The sequence below is a fragment of the Hypomesus nipponensis genome, chromosome 3 (assembly GCF_054491055.1).
Source record: "Hypomesus nipponensis isolate SF chromosome 3, ASM5449105v1, whole genome shotgun sequence".
Classification (NCBI taxonomy): domain Eukaryota; kingdom Metazoa; phylum Chordata; class Actinopteri; order Osmeriformes; family Osmeridae; genus Hypomesus; species Hypomesus nipponensis.
This window is the reverse complement of record NC_140363.1, coordinates 2312501-2328882: the sequence shown is the minus strand read 5'-3', so window position 1 is coordinate 2328882 and position 16382 is coordinate 2312501. Positions and strand designations below refer to the sequence as shown.

The window sequence follows — 16382 nt, the reverse complement described above, 5'->3', positions numbered from 1 at the left end:
GAGGTGGCCTCTAATGCCATCATGTCCAGACACCCCGCTGATAAAATGTGAAACTGTAGCAGTTTTTATGGATAATGAAACAAATGGCACACGATTTTATTTAGTCTGCATGCTGAATGAGTATTTTATTCATAACCAGTTTATAAAAATAAAATACAAAATAATTTTAAACGAACAGAAAAAACACTGTACAAGGCATTGATATGGTACAAATGAAAAATAAACATAAATAATTACAGTTATGTACAATGCAAAACCTCCCCTTGTTACATTCTTTCCTTGTGACTGTACATTTACATTTCAAAACAATTACATTGCAACACAACACTAAAATGTGAACGATTAATAAATATGTCCAAAGTTCATCCTGGTGAAGGGCACTAATAGTGTGTGGTGGTCATTATAACAATAACTCATAAATAATTATATTTTAAGTAGATAAGTATTTTCTCAGTAACTATCTTCGAACGCTATGACACACAAGGGGGGTGTTGGACGAGTGCACACATTAAAATATGGCCCCTTAACAATGTGATCCTTTTGTTCATTAGGCTTTAAAACCAGAGGTGTATGGAACGCAGAGTTAGTCAAAATAAAATAAATAGATAAATACATACATAAATAAATATGGCTATGAAATAAACTCTAAAATAAAACAAAGATGGCAATAAATATATAAATATAGCATTTTATAATGATATAGCTGAATCAATTTACTGACATCAATAAATAAATACATTTATTCAATTTCAAAATGACGTTTTTGTAAAGACAACATTTATTTATTTCATGGGACTTTTATTTCCTAATGCCACATTTATATATTTTTTTAGACCTTTACGCACCACATTTATTTCCACACCACATTTATTTCCAAACCACATTTATATCTGTGCCGTAACATATTTATTTCTAGCCTGATGTTGTCATACTCATAATTCTAGTCAGAATATGAGTCTGAAAACTCTCCGTTGGGCTGTGACTATGGGGCGTGTTTCAACCGAACTCGTAAAACAAATTCCTCTTTGCTCAATTGGATAGACCTACAACCAATCAGAGCAACGTAATATGTTGTTTGTTGAAAACTAATTCAACCAAGGGCTCTTTCGTGACGTTGTTGATTACGTTACTGTTGATCATCTGTCCATCATCTATAAAGCCCACCCTGGCAATTTCATTGGTCCGCCCAGATCCTGGTTTTATATAGTTGTTCCCAATAGGAGACCCTCCAGACCCAACTTCCAGATCAAATTTTGTTGTGGGCGGGGCGAAGTTGGGCTGGCAGCCAGGCTAATTTATTTCTGATCTCACATCCAAACGAGAGGGGTGTGTTTATCTTCAGACCAACGCAGCTGCACACAAGATCGAAGGCAGATAGGGACAGCTATTCGGTAGATAATGGAAGACATTAGCCATGTCAGAGATCGCATGCTGGCCCTATATATCAAATTGATCAGCATGGCTTGTCAGGATACATTAGTTTGGCACACATAGTAGATCTTCTGGAGGTACTTGGGCGGACACGTGCTCTACAGAACATAGATATTGAAGTCTTAAATTGTTTGAGACTTATCGAGCACTGTTCGTGTGCAAGATGTACAGGTAGTGGGGGGTGATTAGTGCCAGGTAATGTTAGCTAACACAGCTAGCAACCGTTGCTACGCCTAACAAAGAAGACAATCACTGCCACCGCTACATCGCCCTGCTATTATGTGGATAGCTAGGTCGATAAGGCACCTAACTATAACTATCTAGCCTCACCATTATGCCATGCCGGTATTATCATTTAGTGAGACGAGAACTGAAGTGAAGCCAGACCATTCCAGACATTACCCATACCTTTGGATTTACAGCACTGCTGCTTCAAATGGAAGTCCAGTTTCTTAACGCTTTATAACCAAGAAGTGTCCAGACCAAGACCCATTCAACACGATGCACAATACCCAAACCCAGATATTATAATTTATGGAATTATTCAATATCAAATCAACCCACTACCACTAGACTCGTTTTAATGACCATTCAGTGACAAAACGGGTTTGGCTGTTCAGGTCTGTGCCAATACAGCACAACACTACTAGCTCTACAGTAGCTAGCTTGTCTTGCTGAAATGGCCATACTGATGTCGTCCATTATTTCGCCAGCTAGCTAGCTGGCTAGACAGCCACTTGGCCTACAATTGCCGACTTCGAGACCGGTGATACCAACATACCACCTAGGAAGACGTAGTGGTGGCAGTGATTGTTAGCTTTGCAGACGAGTTACACATCACACGAGCGAAAGCAATATTTACAAAGGTAACTTCAGCGCTACCTCTGGGGGGTACCTACTGTCTGGTGACCTGTCACCCCCATAAAGGTATCATAGCTATCTAGGAATCTAGCTGTGCAGCTGCATTGGTCTGAAGATAACCACGCCCCTCTCGTTTGCATGTGAGATCGGAAATAAATACAGCGCAGAAATAAATGTGGTGTGGAAATAAATGTGGTGCGTAAAAGTCTCAAAAAATAAATAAATGTGGCTTTAGGAAATAAAAGTCCCCTGAATTAAATAAATGTCTTTACAAAAAGTACAATTTTGAAATAAATAAATGTGTTAATTTATTGATGTCGGTAAATTGATTCAACTATATAATTATATAATGCTATGTTTATATATTTATTGCCATCTTTGTTTTATTTCAGAGTTTATTTCATAGCCATATTTATTTATGTATGTATTTATCTATTTATGTATTTAATTTTGACTAACTCAGCGTTCCAGAGAGGTGTAGTCTACGTTATACACAGGCATATATCGAATTGACCACAAGGATTTCCCGCAAGCCCACCATAAATTGTTTTTAAGACAACATGGGTGTGGGACATCACGGGGAGGAGGGCTAGGTAAACTGACAGTATGCCCGTCACTTCATACCAGACTACACCACTGTTAAAACCACAAACGCGTCTTCGGTCGTGATCGATCATGATTGGACCACTGATAGACAAGCTATGACACCTTTAAAATCACCAGGCCACACAATAAGTGACAAATGATAATCTCTTCATAAACATAATACTACTTACTATACCTCTGTGCAACGCCAACGAGAAATAAAAGAACAAACACAAAAAGAAGCAACTGATTATCTTTTTCCAGCAGCGATGCTGTTGTTACCTCACTCCATTTCATTGAAGCACATTAGCAAATAAGTTATTAACTTATGAAGGTGATCTTTCAAATAAATACTTTTTACATGTATATACTAAAAGTTTGCAGCAACGTTGTTTTGAAGTTAGTTGCCTTGGTGTACCGAACATAGTGTTTAAAAAGGAGCTTAACACTGATTGAAAGGATTCATGGGAATTCGCAAGCAACTGCTGACACACCAGCATAACATTCACCTCACGCTCAAGGATGAAACGCCGCCGAAAATTTAAGTCTCATTTTAAATCCACATCGCAGGTCTAACGCCTACCAAGAGTCTAGTCAAACAGACGTCGTTCAGACCAAGAGTCTAGTCGAACATACTTCGTTCAGACCAAGTCTAGTCGAACATACTTCGTTCAGACCAAGAGTCTAGTCGAACATACTTCGTTCAGACCAAGAGTCTAGTCGAACATACTTCGTTCAGACCAAGAGTCTAGTCGAACATACTTCGTTCAGACCAAGAGTCTAGTCGAACAGACGTTGTTCAGACCAAGAGTCTAGTCGAACATACTTCGTTCAGCGGTGCTGAAAACAACACTTGACACTGCAACGAGCTGAGCCACATACACAGAATCAGGCTCAGTCCTGGTGGTCCACTAGACCCTGAATAATGAGTACTGGCAGGCTCGACTGGCAATAACGTGCCTGTCAGAGACCCAACCATACCCCATGACCTCTGACCCCTATCTACATCACTGACCCCTGAGACCTCACACACCCAGGACAGCCGACTGGCTAGCTAGCTACACAGTGGAATGGTCCAACACTGACGCAGTCCAGTCGCCCCTAGCTCTAGCAGCAGGGGAGTAGAGGAGATATTAAGGCGTCTCACTGACTGAACGTTGCCCCAGGATGAGTTGTAGCTGCTCAGGACCAAAGCAGGTACCTGTCCCTCCCACCAGGAGGTACCTATCACCCACATCACTAGAAACACAGCCAATCAGGATGCCCCTTCCTCAATAGCGTGGAACAAATCTCACCAGTGGGAAAACCCACAATTCCAGTAGATGAACCCATAATTCTAACCAGTAGAAGAACCTGTGATTCTAGCAAGTGAGAATCCATTATTCTAGCACAATTCTAACCAGTAGAGAATCCACTGATAGCTGGCATCAGGGTACTGGTTTCATTATGCAAATACTTAGCAAAATTAGGCAAGTCTTTCTCCTTTCCCCCGCTTAATTATCAACTATCTACACGTGCCACTTCATACAAGCCAGTCAGTCATGTAAAACCTCGCAGGACAGTGCATGTGCTCAGGTACTCTTTAGGCATGAGCATGGAGAGTTCAGAATAGGAGCCCTGGTCAGGGTCTGCTGGGAGCGGGGCGGGGCGGGGCGGGGCGGGGAGGCGGGGCTCATTAGGAGATAGAGAGGAAATCAAAACATATATATTTGACAAAACAGCACAAAACGAAAGAAATATCCCTTCGAGACAGCATTCGTCTCAGGATAGGGGATACATGTGGGGGACTAGTATGCTGCCTGTTTGATTTGACGGTTTACGTTTTTTTCTCTTTTCTCTGAAGCGCATGCAAACAGTAGTAGTGGAAGCAGCGGGAGGTATTTTTACAGTATCTTACAAGCGGAGGAGTGAGGGAGAGAGAGGGAGGTTAGGGGAGGGTTCGGGCAAAGGAGTTGGTGATTAGTGACCATGGAAGTCAGTGACAAAAAACAAACCTTGGTTGGTTCTCATAGTGCACAAACATATGTCATCACCAAACAAATGAACATTCTCTTCTACTGTATCATGACCAATATAAATGCTTGGATTCAATTGGAAGAATGAAACGTTTTGGAATATGATCCATGATCTTCATATGGCAAACACAATATATGACATTATACACACAATGTTTTGTTGACTACAATTCAGATATTCAAAGTTTCATCTGAATCTTTGTTGGAGACAGAAAATCTAGTTTTATACTTAACATTCCCTTTATCATCAATACGATCGCAGAGAAATCTATTCCTTCCTTTTGAGAGTAAATTCTCTCAAACTAAGAATGACGTCAATAACATTCCGGTTTCCAGCTCCTTTTTGAAGATACGATTCTCCATCCACATGAAGAAGAAGGTCCTTAAAGCTGGCACAACTGTCTGTTTTTGGCTCCCTTTGTGGTTCTCACAAACATACTGGAGAGAGCCAGAAGCTCTCCAGAGTGCCAAGGCACGATGAGAAAAGTGTTTGTGTTGATGATCTACACTAACTTACCAGACACTAACTCAGAGTCTTGTATTAACGACTAGTGTTTGAAGAGCAGAAGTAAGTTTGGTACCATTCACATACGGAATGAAGGAATCGTGACCTGAACTTACTCCATGCAGCCATCCAAAGATTCCCCAGACCAACACATGAGGCACCAGAATGTGTGTGTGTGTATACACACTTCACACGATTGTATAAAAGATCACTTGGATTGATCAGATTCATTGATCGCTTTAGGTCAGTTTTGAGTACACAGTGCCCGACGTTGACGAGTCAGAAATCAAAAGAAAGAGAAAGAGAGGGAACTGTGACCGGGCGTTTTGCTGCTCCCACGAGCTAGACTATTAATATCATCAATGTCACCATAAAATTGTACGTTTCGTACACACATTGTGTCCCTGCAGTCCCCAAGATTGTGCCAAGGGCAAACTAGGGACAGAAATTCGGAATTAGTGCTTGTCATGTCACCTCTGCTGTAGGCCTATATAGGCGCATTCAGACGGGGGGGCCGCAACTAAGTCCGGTACTGCAGGTGTGGACTGCAGATTAGGACCAGCTGACAAAAGGCTTAGAAACCAGAACCAGAACTGGAACCAGAATCCTGGATGGTACAGCTCTTCATGGCATGACAGACTCTAAGTCTAAACACACAGTTGACTTTTTAGTTTTTTTTGCCCTACTTTAATTCTATAAACTATCCTTTGGGTAAACGGATGTCTCTAAAACATGGCCTGGTGTTATATGACAGACGTGAGCGCAAACAGGTGAAGATGTGTGAAGAATGGCTGAGGGGGACGGTGAAGGGGGACATAGAGGGAGGGATGGAGATTCTCTAAACTCGGGGGGACGGGGAGGCCAAACAGCCTCCTCCTGACTACAGTCCTGATTGTATTCTCGCCCTCCCATGATCCTCTGCAGCTGGGGGCCGCTGCAGGACGACTATCTGCTCAGCTTGCCGGAGCACTTCCCCTCGCGGCTGCAGGCCTTGCCCCTGGGGAGGTGGAAGGGCCCAGCGCGAGCCTGCCGGCCGCAGCACGTTTCCTGGTGGTGGGGGTAGGTGCGGCGGGGAGGCGGGGAGCCGGAGAAGCTGGGCGGGGAGCGGCTCCGGCCCAGGCAGCCCCCACCCCCGCCCCGGGGTTCGTGGCGAGAGGGGGAGGAGCTGACTGAGCGCTGCAGGGAGGAGGAGCTACGCGGGGAGGCGCTGGAGCTGCGGTGGTGGTGGGGATGGTGGTGGTGGTGGTGGGGGGAGTTGGTCAGGCTGCAGATGCCCAGCCGGGAGCCCCCGTGCTGGGCCGCGGAGCGACCGTGGTGGAGCGGGGAGCTCCGGGCAGAGCCGCCGTGCATCAGCTGGGCCAGGCAGGACAGGAGGTCCGAGTCGCTGTTGCTGCCAGCTCGGATCCGGTAACGACGTCTTGAATAGAGGTGGATGGGGGAGGGGAGGGGGAGAAGATGTTATAAGAGTTAGGTAAGTCAGGATCAAGTAAAAATTTATACATTAAATTAAAATAAAGTAAAGCAAAGGATGAATAACGATCAGAATACACTATACTTAACGACTATAATACAATGAAGATCATTCAAAACGATTCAAATCAAGTTCGATATGCCGAGTAAAAAGGCTAGCGACATAAATGAATGGAAGTGAAGTTGGACACCCACCTGCCTTCCACTGCAGGGCGACTGGGGGGTCTGCCCGGGGGGGGTCGGGGCAGGAACTGGGCGGCCAGCTGCTCAGAGGTGGGGGTGGGGTTCACGGGCCGGGGGATCCTGCTTCGGCGGGACAGGGGGCTGGAGGAGGAGGAGAGGGAGGGACCCTCGTCGCCCTGGCGGTCGGAGCCCAGGAGAGAGTCCTCGTCCTGGGACCGGTCAGAGGCGGAGGACAGGGGGTCCCGGGGGAGTGCGGAGGCGGCGGCGGAGGCGGCGATGGGGCGGCGGTCCAGCGACAGGGAGGGCGAGGCTGCGGGGGAGGAGCCCTGGTGGCTGGCCCTCTTCTGGAGCAGCTTCTCCTTGGCCGAGCCGGGGGGCGGGGCCTCCAGGAGGCTGGCGGGCTCCAGGACGGGGATGCGGCTCAGCCTGCGGGCGGGGTCCCTGCGGGGCGTGGGGGAGGCCCCGCCGCCGGGATGGGGCTCGCCACCCAGGCCGGCGTCCCCCTCCTCCCTCGGCTCCCTAGGGTCCGGCACCACGGGGCAGGCCCCCGGGGGGCTGCCGGTGGGGGACAGGCGGCCGTTGACCAGCACTGGGCTGTGGGCCGAGCGGGGGGACCCAGGGGAGGACACCCTGCCTGGCGCGGGGCTTTGGGCTCCAGCGTGGCTTTCCCCGTCGGCGAGCATCTCCACCGGGGCGTCCTGGGCGGCGGGCCCGCCCTCCACGGGGGAGCGGAGGTCGGCGGAGGGGTCCGGAGGCGGAGCGTCCGTCTCGCGCCTCTCCAGCAGGAGGCACTGCGGGGCGCTGTCTGAGACAGACTGGGAGGACAGGCCAGAGGGCCTCTGGGCCGTCAACTAGAGAGAGGAGGAGAGGAGAACCAAAGTGGGAGAGAGAGATCACATGAATATATGAGGGAGAGAGAGAGAGAGAGAGAGAGAGAGAGAGAGAGAGAGAGAGAGAGAGACAGAGAGACAGAGAGAGAGAGAGAGAGAGAGAGAGAGAGAGAGAGAGAGAGAGAGAGAGAGAGAGAGAGACAGAGAGAGAGAGAGAGAGACAGAGAGAGAGAGACAGAGAGAGAGAGAGAGAGAGAGACAGAGAGAGAGAGAGAGAGAGAGAGAGAGAGAGAGAGAGAGAGAGAGAGAGAGAGAGAGAGAGAGACAGAGAGAGAGAGAGAGAGAGAGAGAGAGAGAGAGAGAGAGAGAGAGAGAGAGAGAGAGAGAGAGAGAGAATGAGAAGAGAGAGAATGAAGATGGCAAAAGATAAGATCACAGCAATAATATGTAAAGTGCTTCCGTCAGTAGAAATCTGCCGAGGCAGCAGCGGTCATGTGAGGACAGAACCAGTAGATGACTGGAGAGAGAGATGGATGATGGTCGATGGCCAAGTGTAGTTAGCTGAGAGCACCGGAACAGAAAAACAAGCAGGGCAAGGCAAAAGCATAGGTGAGAGAGGAAAGAGAGAGAGGAGGGAGAGACAGAGAGAGACAGAGAGAGAGAGAGAGAGAGACAGAGAGAGACAGAGAGAGACAGAGAGAGAGAGAGAGAGAGAGAGAGAGAGAGAGAGAGAAAGAAAGAAAGAAAGAAAGAAAGAAAGAAAGAAAAAGAAAGGAGTCTGCGAGGAGCGAGAGCATAAGCCAAAACACACCCAACAAAAAGACGGCGAGCAACGCCTCAACAGTCATGACATTCCAAACACACATGCCACCGTCACCATGACGACGGCAAGCTTCTGAGCATGCGCCATCCTGCACCTCGACAAACAAACAAACAACATAGAACATCAAATTGAAAATAGATACCCAAATTAAACAAAACGTTTACAACAAAAAGAGAAAGGAATATCCAAATGACGGAAGCGAGAGGTGTCGGAGGCATGGTTTGTGTGCTGGGTAAGCGGATGGGGTGTGCGGCGGTTAGGGGTTGAGAGGTCAGGGGTTAAGGGTCGGAGGGGAGGGGGTGAGGGGGGGGGCTTGGCCGGGGGTTCACCTGCTGCAGCTGGGCCCGTGTGATGCGTATGACAGAGGGGAACTTGGCGTTGGCAGCGCCCGCCGGGATGGCGGGCAGCTTCCTGTGTCCGGGCGAGCGCGGGCGGGGGAGAGGAGCGGGCGGGAGGGAGGCGCGGCAGGACGAGGAGGTGGTGGGGGGGTGGTGCGGCTGGTGCTGGTCTACCGACTGGCTCCGCATCATCCCCGGGGGGTGGCGCTGGTGCAGGGGGTCCGACAGGGTGGTCAGGAGGGTGTGAGGGCTGGGGGAGCGCAGGAGCAGGGGGCTGCTCGTCCGGACCAACACCTCCTCGGGCAGGGACGGAGGAGAGGTGGGAAACTAAGATGGGGGGGGGGGGGGAGGAGAGAGAAGGAGAGAGAGAGAGCGAGAGAGACAGAGAGAGAGACAGAGAGACAAAGAGAGAGCGAGAGAGAGACAGAAGGGAGGGAGGAGGGAGGGAGAGGAGGGGGAGATAGGAGATAGAGAGAAGAGAGGTTGGAGTTTGAGAGGGGGTGAGGGGAGGAGAGGAGGAAGGTGGGGGGGGGGGGTATAGCAGAGTATGTTTACAACTGTGAGGGACTGGGCTGGAGGTGAAGGGATGATGACCCCCCCCCCCCCCCCTCCTAAAGCAGCAGTGCTGGTAGTGCTGGTGTCGTCAGTACTGGAGATGATGACAGGGGCATGTGCTCTGCCGAGGTGGGCCAAACCAAATCAAAGCCAAGCTTCAAAAAACAAAAAACAAAGGCATCAGCAAAGAAGGCGGCCGTAAAACTGCGGACGGGAGAGCGCAACTGAAACGCTCGCTGTCAGGCTGGGAGCTGCTCATCCCCGGCGTCCCCCTCTGAAGCGCGCACAAGCCAGGGAAGCAGCAAGCAAACACAAATGCGCTCTCCTTCTAGAGTGTTATACCACTGCGCCGGCCCCACAGCCCGTCATGGGGCCCTCTGTGAGGAGTCGTGCTCCGGGTGCCTTACCTGTGTGAGCGCTCCCTCCGCCAGGGCCTCGGCAGGGCTGGTGGGGGTGACGGCGGGCAGGTGACCCGCGGCTCCCACGCTCAGCTCCAGCCTGTCCACCCTGGGGACCGCCAGGGCACCCGCGCCTCTGGTGCACCCCGGGCTGGAGGCCCCCGGGCTGACGCCGCCCCTCTCTGCTCCAGGGGAGGCCTGGTCCTCGGGCTGGAGCACCTCAAGCTCCTCCTCCTCCTCCTCCGAGGGGCTGGAGGTGGCTTTGTTCCCCGGGGAGGCCCCTGGACGCTCCACCAGCACCCAGGAGCCCCGGGAGTCGCCCTCCTGCTGGGCGGAGCTGAGGTTGAGGGCCACGAAGCCGTCGCCCTGCTCCGGGGAGCCGGGGGACGGGGGCTTGGGAGAGCCGGCGCCAGACAGGAACTCCTCGTCGTAGTGCCACACCCTCTCAGGTCGCTCTCCACCAATGGCAGCCTGGCCCTGGACCCCCTCCGCCCCGGGCCCTGGTCCAGGCTCTCGGTCCTCCAACTGCTTCCCGGAGCTGCTCACACACACACACACACACAGAGACACACACACACAGAGACAGTGTGGTTAGTCCACCTGAGGCGTGTGGATGGCGTGGTGCGATGGAGAGACCGAGGAGGGGAGGGGAGCAGAGGCACTGACCAGGCCCCCATGAAGCGCTCCGGGCTGGGCTTGGACTCCAGGGTCATCCTGCGCTCCATCTCAAAGCTCAGAATGTTCCGGAGCTTCTTGAAGCGGTCCGAGGCCGCCACCACGTCAGAGTGGCCCTTGACAGGGGAGCCCAGGCTGGGCCCCGCGAACGGGCTCTGGGGGCCCTGGTTGTTGCTGTGCTCGTCGTCGGTGCCAGCCTGCGGGGACAAAGGGACAAGTTTAAGGCCGTGCCAGTGACGGGAAACAAACAGCCTTGGCGTCGCTCAAAAGTTCATTCCTCTCAACTTAGACCTTGGTCTGCCGCGGGCCTTCCAAAAGCACAGCCAATGAGATAACAGCTGTTGGTGACGTCACATGGTCAAGTTAGTAAGTAAGTAAGTAAGTAAGACTTTATTTATATAGCACATTTCATACAATAATTGTAGCTCAAGGCACTTTACATAAAATCAATAAAAACAATAATACAAGTGACAAAAGTAATAATTAAAATAGCAAATCTATAAGAACAATAATATAACTAATAAAAGTAGTAAAACCCTTTTGAGATCAAATGAATTAAAAGCTTCGATAAAAAGGTAGGTTTTAAGCTGTCTTTTAAAAATGTCTAGCGTGTTTGCTTCCCTAATATTTATGGGTAATGTGTTCCATAGTTTTGGGGCGTAATGGACAAAGGCTGAGTCACCAATCTTCTTATGACTGCTTCTGGTGACCTCTAATAGGCCTGCATTTGATGATCGCAGTGTTCTAGTTGGTGTTAGCTCAGCTGTTTCTGTATGTTGCTACGCAGCACACCAACTGTCTGCTCCCCACCTTGAGGCGAGCCCACAGCACATTTCTTATCACGTGTTCCCGGCAGTAGAGAACATGAGGAGGAAGTGTAGGATTGATGAAACAGATGTAGGTGTGTGTGTCTAAATGTGTGTGTGTGTGTGCGGCCTACCTTCCAGACAGCTGATCTGACGCGGTTGCGGTTCCGGTCCAGCTCCTCCCAGACGTCCGTCTCCTGGACGCGGTGCGGGTGGAGCGGGGACCCCGCGAGGCGCTCGGGGGGAACGTTGTTCTCTCCGTCACTCAGCTGCTCGTCCTGCAGAACCTCCTCCGTGTTCTCTCTCAGGAGGTCCCCGGGGATGAGGGAGGCGTTGGCCATGCTGGGAACGCACCATCGGCATCATCATCATCCTTATTGTCATCATGATAATGGTCATCATTATGCTCGTCATTATCATGTTAATCATGATCTCCATTGCCATCATGATCCATCATCGTCACAATCGTCATCTTTTCTTCAAATACTTTTTCTGCCTGGGATAAATAACAGGAGATGTGGAGGAGGGGAGAGGCATGCAGGAAATGACCGGGGCTAAGGCCTCAGCCTATGTGGCACGCTCACTTGACCTGGGGAGTCCTCTTATCTCCATCAGTCTCCAAATGACAATGTTTAGTTTAGCTAAAGACTGTTGGTTCTTGTCACTGTCAACGTCATCAACGAGTTCACACTGACTTTAATGACTTCATGTCTTAAAACAATTTGCATTTTGCACTACATTCAATTCCTGTAATATTTGTATTTTATATCGTAAATTGGCAACTTATATTTTAAGGCAACTTTTTATATATTTTATTTTATTGTATATTGTATATTTTATTTTAATTGTATTACACTTAGTATTGCTAGTTTATGTATCCTTAGTTAGACCACATATTTAAATGTAAGATTCCTATATGTTTATTGTATGCACCTCCCTGCCAAAGCAAATTCCTTGTCTGTGCAACTTTCATGGCGAGTAAATCCCTTTCTGATTCTGATTCAGAGTCTCCCTATCACCTGACTCCCTGTCACCTGACTCCCTGTCACCTGACTCCCTGTCCCCTGACTCCCTGTCACCTGACTCCCTGTCACCTGACTCCCTGTCACCTGAATCCCTGTCCCCTGACTCCCTGTCACCTGACTCCCTGTCACCTGACTCCCTGTCCCCTGACTCCCTGTCACCTGACTCCCTGTCACCTGACTCCCTGTCACCTGACTCCCTGTCACCTGACTCCCTGGGCGTCCAGTTCAGAGTGCGGTATGAGGGTCGGCGGCCCTACCCCATGTGAGCAGGAGTGAGCCGGGTGTGGTGCTGCGGCGTGGTGGCCGCGGCGCTGATGGTGAGGGTGCCGTCCGAGCCCGTCCTCTCCCAGTCGTACGGGTGGTTCTCCACCACGTTGTACGTCTTCATACTGCTGTCAAACACCGACATCAGCAGCTGCAACAGAAGGCACAGTTACCTCGCGCTTTGGGGGGGGGGTCGCGGACGAGCGCCAGGTCGAGGTAGCGATGACGGCGCACAAAAGGAAAAGAAGCACAGGGAAGATTTTGACCGATCCCTGAGTCGCCAAAAAAGTAAAAAGACGTTAGGGAGGCAATATTTAGAGCTAAATATAGAAAGGCTTGCGGGCGTTCTAGAGACGACCAACAATTCTGCGGACACTCAACAGCCTCTGGAGACGAGAGGGACTTCTGTAGGCAACGAGAGATTCGGCAGACAATAAGAAAGTATATCAATCAAAGATTCCGCGAACATTTGATAGGGATTCAGACAGTGGATTGAGCAGTCAGTGTCAAACAAAGATTTGCTAAACAATCATTCCTTCCTACACACAGAGATATCCTATCGTGGTGACGGTGTATAGCAGTGACGGTGTCTAGTAGCTAAACGGCAGTGCTAAAGAGATGCCGTTGCCGTTTACCTGATAGTCCGGTTTGGTGAAGTAGTCGAGACTGGAGATGTGATCCAGGAACACGCTGAACTCTGCTGGAAGGTGCTTCAGCATCAAACGATGGTCATAGGTGTCCTTCAGCTTTCCCACATGCTCCTGGAGGAACCACACACACACACACAACCATGTCCCTTCTCCTCGCTCAAAAGGAAAATGATGATTGGTTGCCGGGGGGGGGGGGGAACTCGGGAGGAACACGTACCTTGTCTTTGATCTTTCTCCATGGCAACTGGCCGACCATGAACTCCACCAGCATGTAGAAGAGGGACCAGAGGTCGTCATGGCGACCCATTTCCTGTGGCATGAGACCAGCAGTTAGGCTAGCGTGTTAGCGCAGGGCAGAGTGCTTGTCCAGCGCGGTGTTAAGGGGGAAAGAGACACACCTTGTTCTTGTGTGCGTTGACCGAGGCGTAGCGGACAGTCCCCCTGAAGCCTGCCACGGGCCGAGGCTGAGGAACACACACACACACAAGGCAAAGCGACAGGGCTGAGTCAGCATCCCTCCCCTTACTGGCAACACGCACACCTTCAAAACAGCTTCACCCACCATCCCCCCTCCCCACCACCACCATCCCCCCTCCCACCACCACCATCCCTCCCTCCCCCCACCACCATCCCCCCTCCCACCACCACCATCCCTCCCTCCCCCCACCACCATCCCCCCTCCCCCCACCACCATCCCCCCTCCCACCACCACCATCCCCCCTCCCACCACCACCACCATCCCCCCCTCCCACCACCACCACCATCCCCTCCCCCCACCACCATCCCCTCCCCCCACCACCATCCCCCCCTCCCACCACCACCATCCCCCCTCCCCCCACCACCATCCCCTCCCCCCCTCGGTGGACACTCACAGGCCGGACCTCCTGACAGGAGTTGGTGAACTGGCGGGCCAGGCCGAAGTCCAGCATGTAGCAGGTGCGACAGGTGCTGGGGAACCGGCCCATGGCGAAGTTAGACTGAGGGAAGGACGATGAGGATGACAATGAATTGAATTGACAGTGTGCTCCATTTCAAATGCCATCATGCACATATGACACGCGCAATATTACAGATGGGACTTTTTCTCAACATGGTCGTCCTTTTTCGAAACATGTTCTTGTCAGACAGGACATCCCGTTCCATCCGGTTCACTTCATGAGGCGGTTTCCCCCGTCTGGGTCTCACCGGTTTGATGTCCCGGTGCAGGAAGCCCACAGAGTGGATGCTCTCCACCGCGTCCAGGATCTGGCGGCCCAGACGCAGCGTGGTGCTGACCGTGAACGTGCCGCGGCTCATGCTCCTGCGCAGGTCCGCCAGGTTACGACCCTGAAACGCGAACACCCAAACGCGAACACAGGCACAGAAATGACCGGGAGCAATTGCAAGACGTGGGGAGCCGTTCATCTGGTGCTTATCGTGAAAAGGGCATAGTAGCATTTGTTCCTTTGTTTTACATTTTGTGCATCGCATACTGCATACGAGTACAAACTTGTAGCCTAAGAGTGTGGATGAGGGCGTGGATGAGGGGGTGTGGATGAGGGCGTGGATGAGGGTGTGGATGAGGGGGCGTGGATGAGGGCGTGGATGAGGGCGTGGATGAGGGCGTGGATGAGGGCGTGGATGAGGGGGCGTGGATGAGGGCGTGGATGAGGGGGTGTGGATGAGGGGGTGGATGAGGGCGTGGATGAGGGCGTGGATGAAGGTGTGGATGAGGGTGTGGATGAGGGTGTGGATGAGGGGGTGTGGATGAGGGGGTGTGGATGAGGGAGTGGATGAGGGCGTGGATGAGGGCGTGGATGAGGGGGTGTGGATGAGGGGGTGTGGATAAAGGCGTGGATGAGGGCGTGGATGAGGGGGTGTGGATGAGGGGGTGTGGATGAGGGGGTGTGGATGAAGGCGTGGATGAGGGGGTGTGGATGAGGGGGTGTGGATGAAGGCGTGGATGAGGGGGTGTGGATGAGGGGGTGTGGATGAGGGGGTGTGGATGAAGGCGTGGATGAGGGCGTGGATGAGGGGCTGTGGATGAGGGGGCGTGGTTGAGGGCGTGGATGAGGGGGTGTGGATGAAGGCGTGGATGAGGGCGTGGATGAGGGGGTGTGGATGAGGGGGCGTGGTTGAGGGCGTGGATGAGGGGGTGTGGATGAAGGCGTGGATGAGGCAAAGCTGATCTCCTCTCAGGCGTACCTGCAACTCCATCACCACATAGTTGAAGCGGTCGTTGCGGCCGCATCCCACAAAGCGGCACACATGGTCCTTACCTGGAGAGGAGGAGAGACAGGAGGGAGGAGGGGTGAGAGACGAGAGAGAAGGAGAGAGAGGAGGAGAGAGAGAAGAGAGAGAGAAGGAGAGAGAGAGAGAGAGAGAGAGAGAGAGAGAGAGAGAGAGAGAGAGAGAGACACGTTTAAGGAAGTGATGCAGCAGAATCCTTGTCTCGGGTACTTCAGACAGCAAGTATGGTTCAGCATTAGGGTTGGGTATCGTTTGGGTTTTTAAGATACCGGTGCCAAATCGAAAACAGTTCCAGTGCTTAAACTGTGCGATAAAAAATGATACTTAAACCGCCACTTAAAAAAAGAGCCACAAAACTACGGTGGATGACATAAAAAATAATCTCAGTCGGGAAATTATTTTTCGGATTATTCTGACTTCACATGAACGCAGCCTAATTTAGCCAGCGATCATGTGTGGTGATGGTGTTTCTTACGTCTGTTTCGGTGCGCCAGAGGGAAAAAATGTCAATTGACAGCTCGGGCATTTAAGTGGCACTGAAACGAGGCACCAAAATCTGCGTTCTGATTTGGTCCAGCACATACCAGTCATATAGGTACCGGTGCCATATTAGCGCTGAGTTTTGGTACCCAACCCTATTAGCATGTCTCTTTCCTGTCCTGTCTCTGTGCTACACACCAGCGCCCTTCTCCACCACAACCCTCCCTTCCCCTCTCCCTCTCCTAACCTCTCCTACCTT

General features: G+C 51.1%; 1 protein-coding gene across 1 annotated transcript in view; it reads right to left on the bottom strand.

Moving 5' to 3' along the window:
* Positions 1-94: 94 nt before the first annotated feature.
* Positions 95-16382, bottom strand: part of ttbk2a (tau tubulin kinase 2a) — a 23990-nt gene continuing 7702 nt past the window's right edge. Inside the window, exons 4-15 of the mRNA XM_084684084.1 lie at positions 15599-15672; positions 14600-14740; positions 14287-14391; positions 13813-13878; positions 13632-13724; positions 13400-13525; positions 12758-12915; positions 11610-11817; positions 10661-10866; positions 10004-10532; positions 7063-7901; positions 95-6814 (exon numbers count right to left, since the gene is read on the bottom strand). Coding sequence (XP_084540210.1) covers positions 6343-6814; positions 7063-7901; positions 10004-10532; positions 10661-10866; positions 11610-11817; positions 12758-12915; positions 13400-13525; positions 13632-13724; positions 13813-13878; positions 14287-14391; positions 14600-14740; positions 15599-15672 — 3017 coding nt within the window. The 3' untranslated portion in view covers positions 95-6342. The remainder of the gene's footprint in view (positions 6815-7062; positions 7902-10003; positions 10533-10660; positions 10867-11609; positions 11818-12757; positions 12916-13399; positions 13526-13631; positions 13725-13812; positions 13879-14286; positions 14392-14599; positions 14741-15598; positions 15673-16382) is intronic.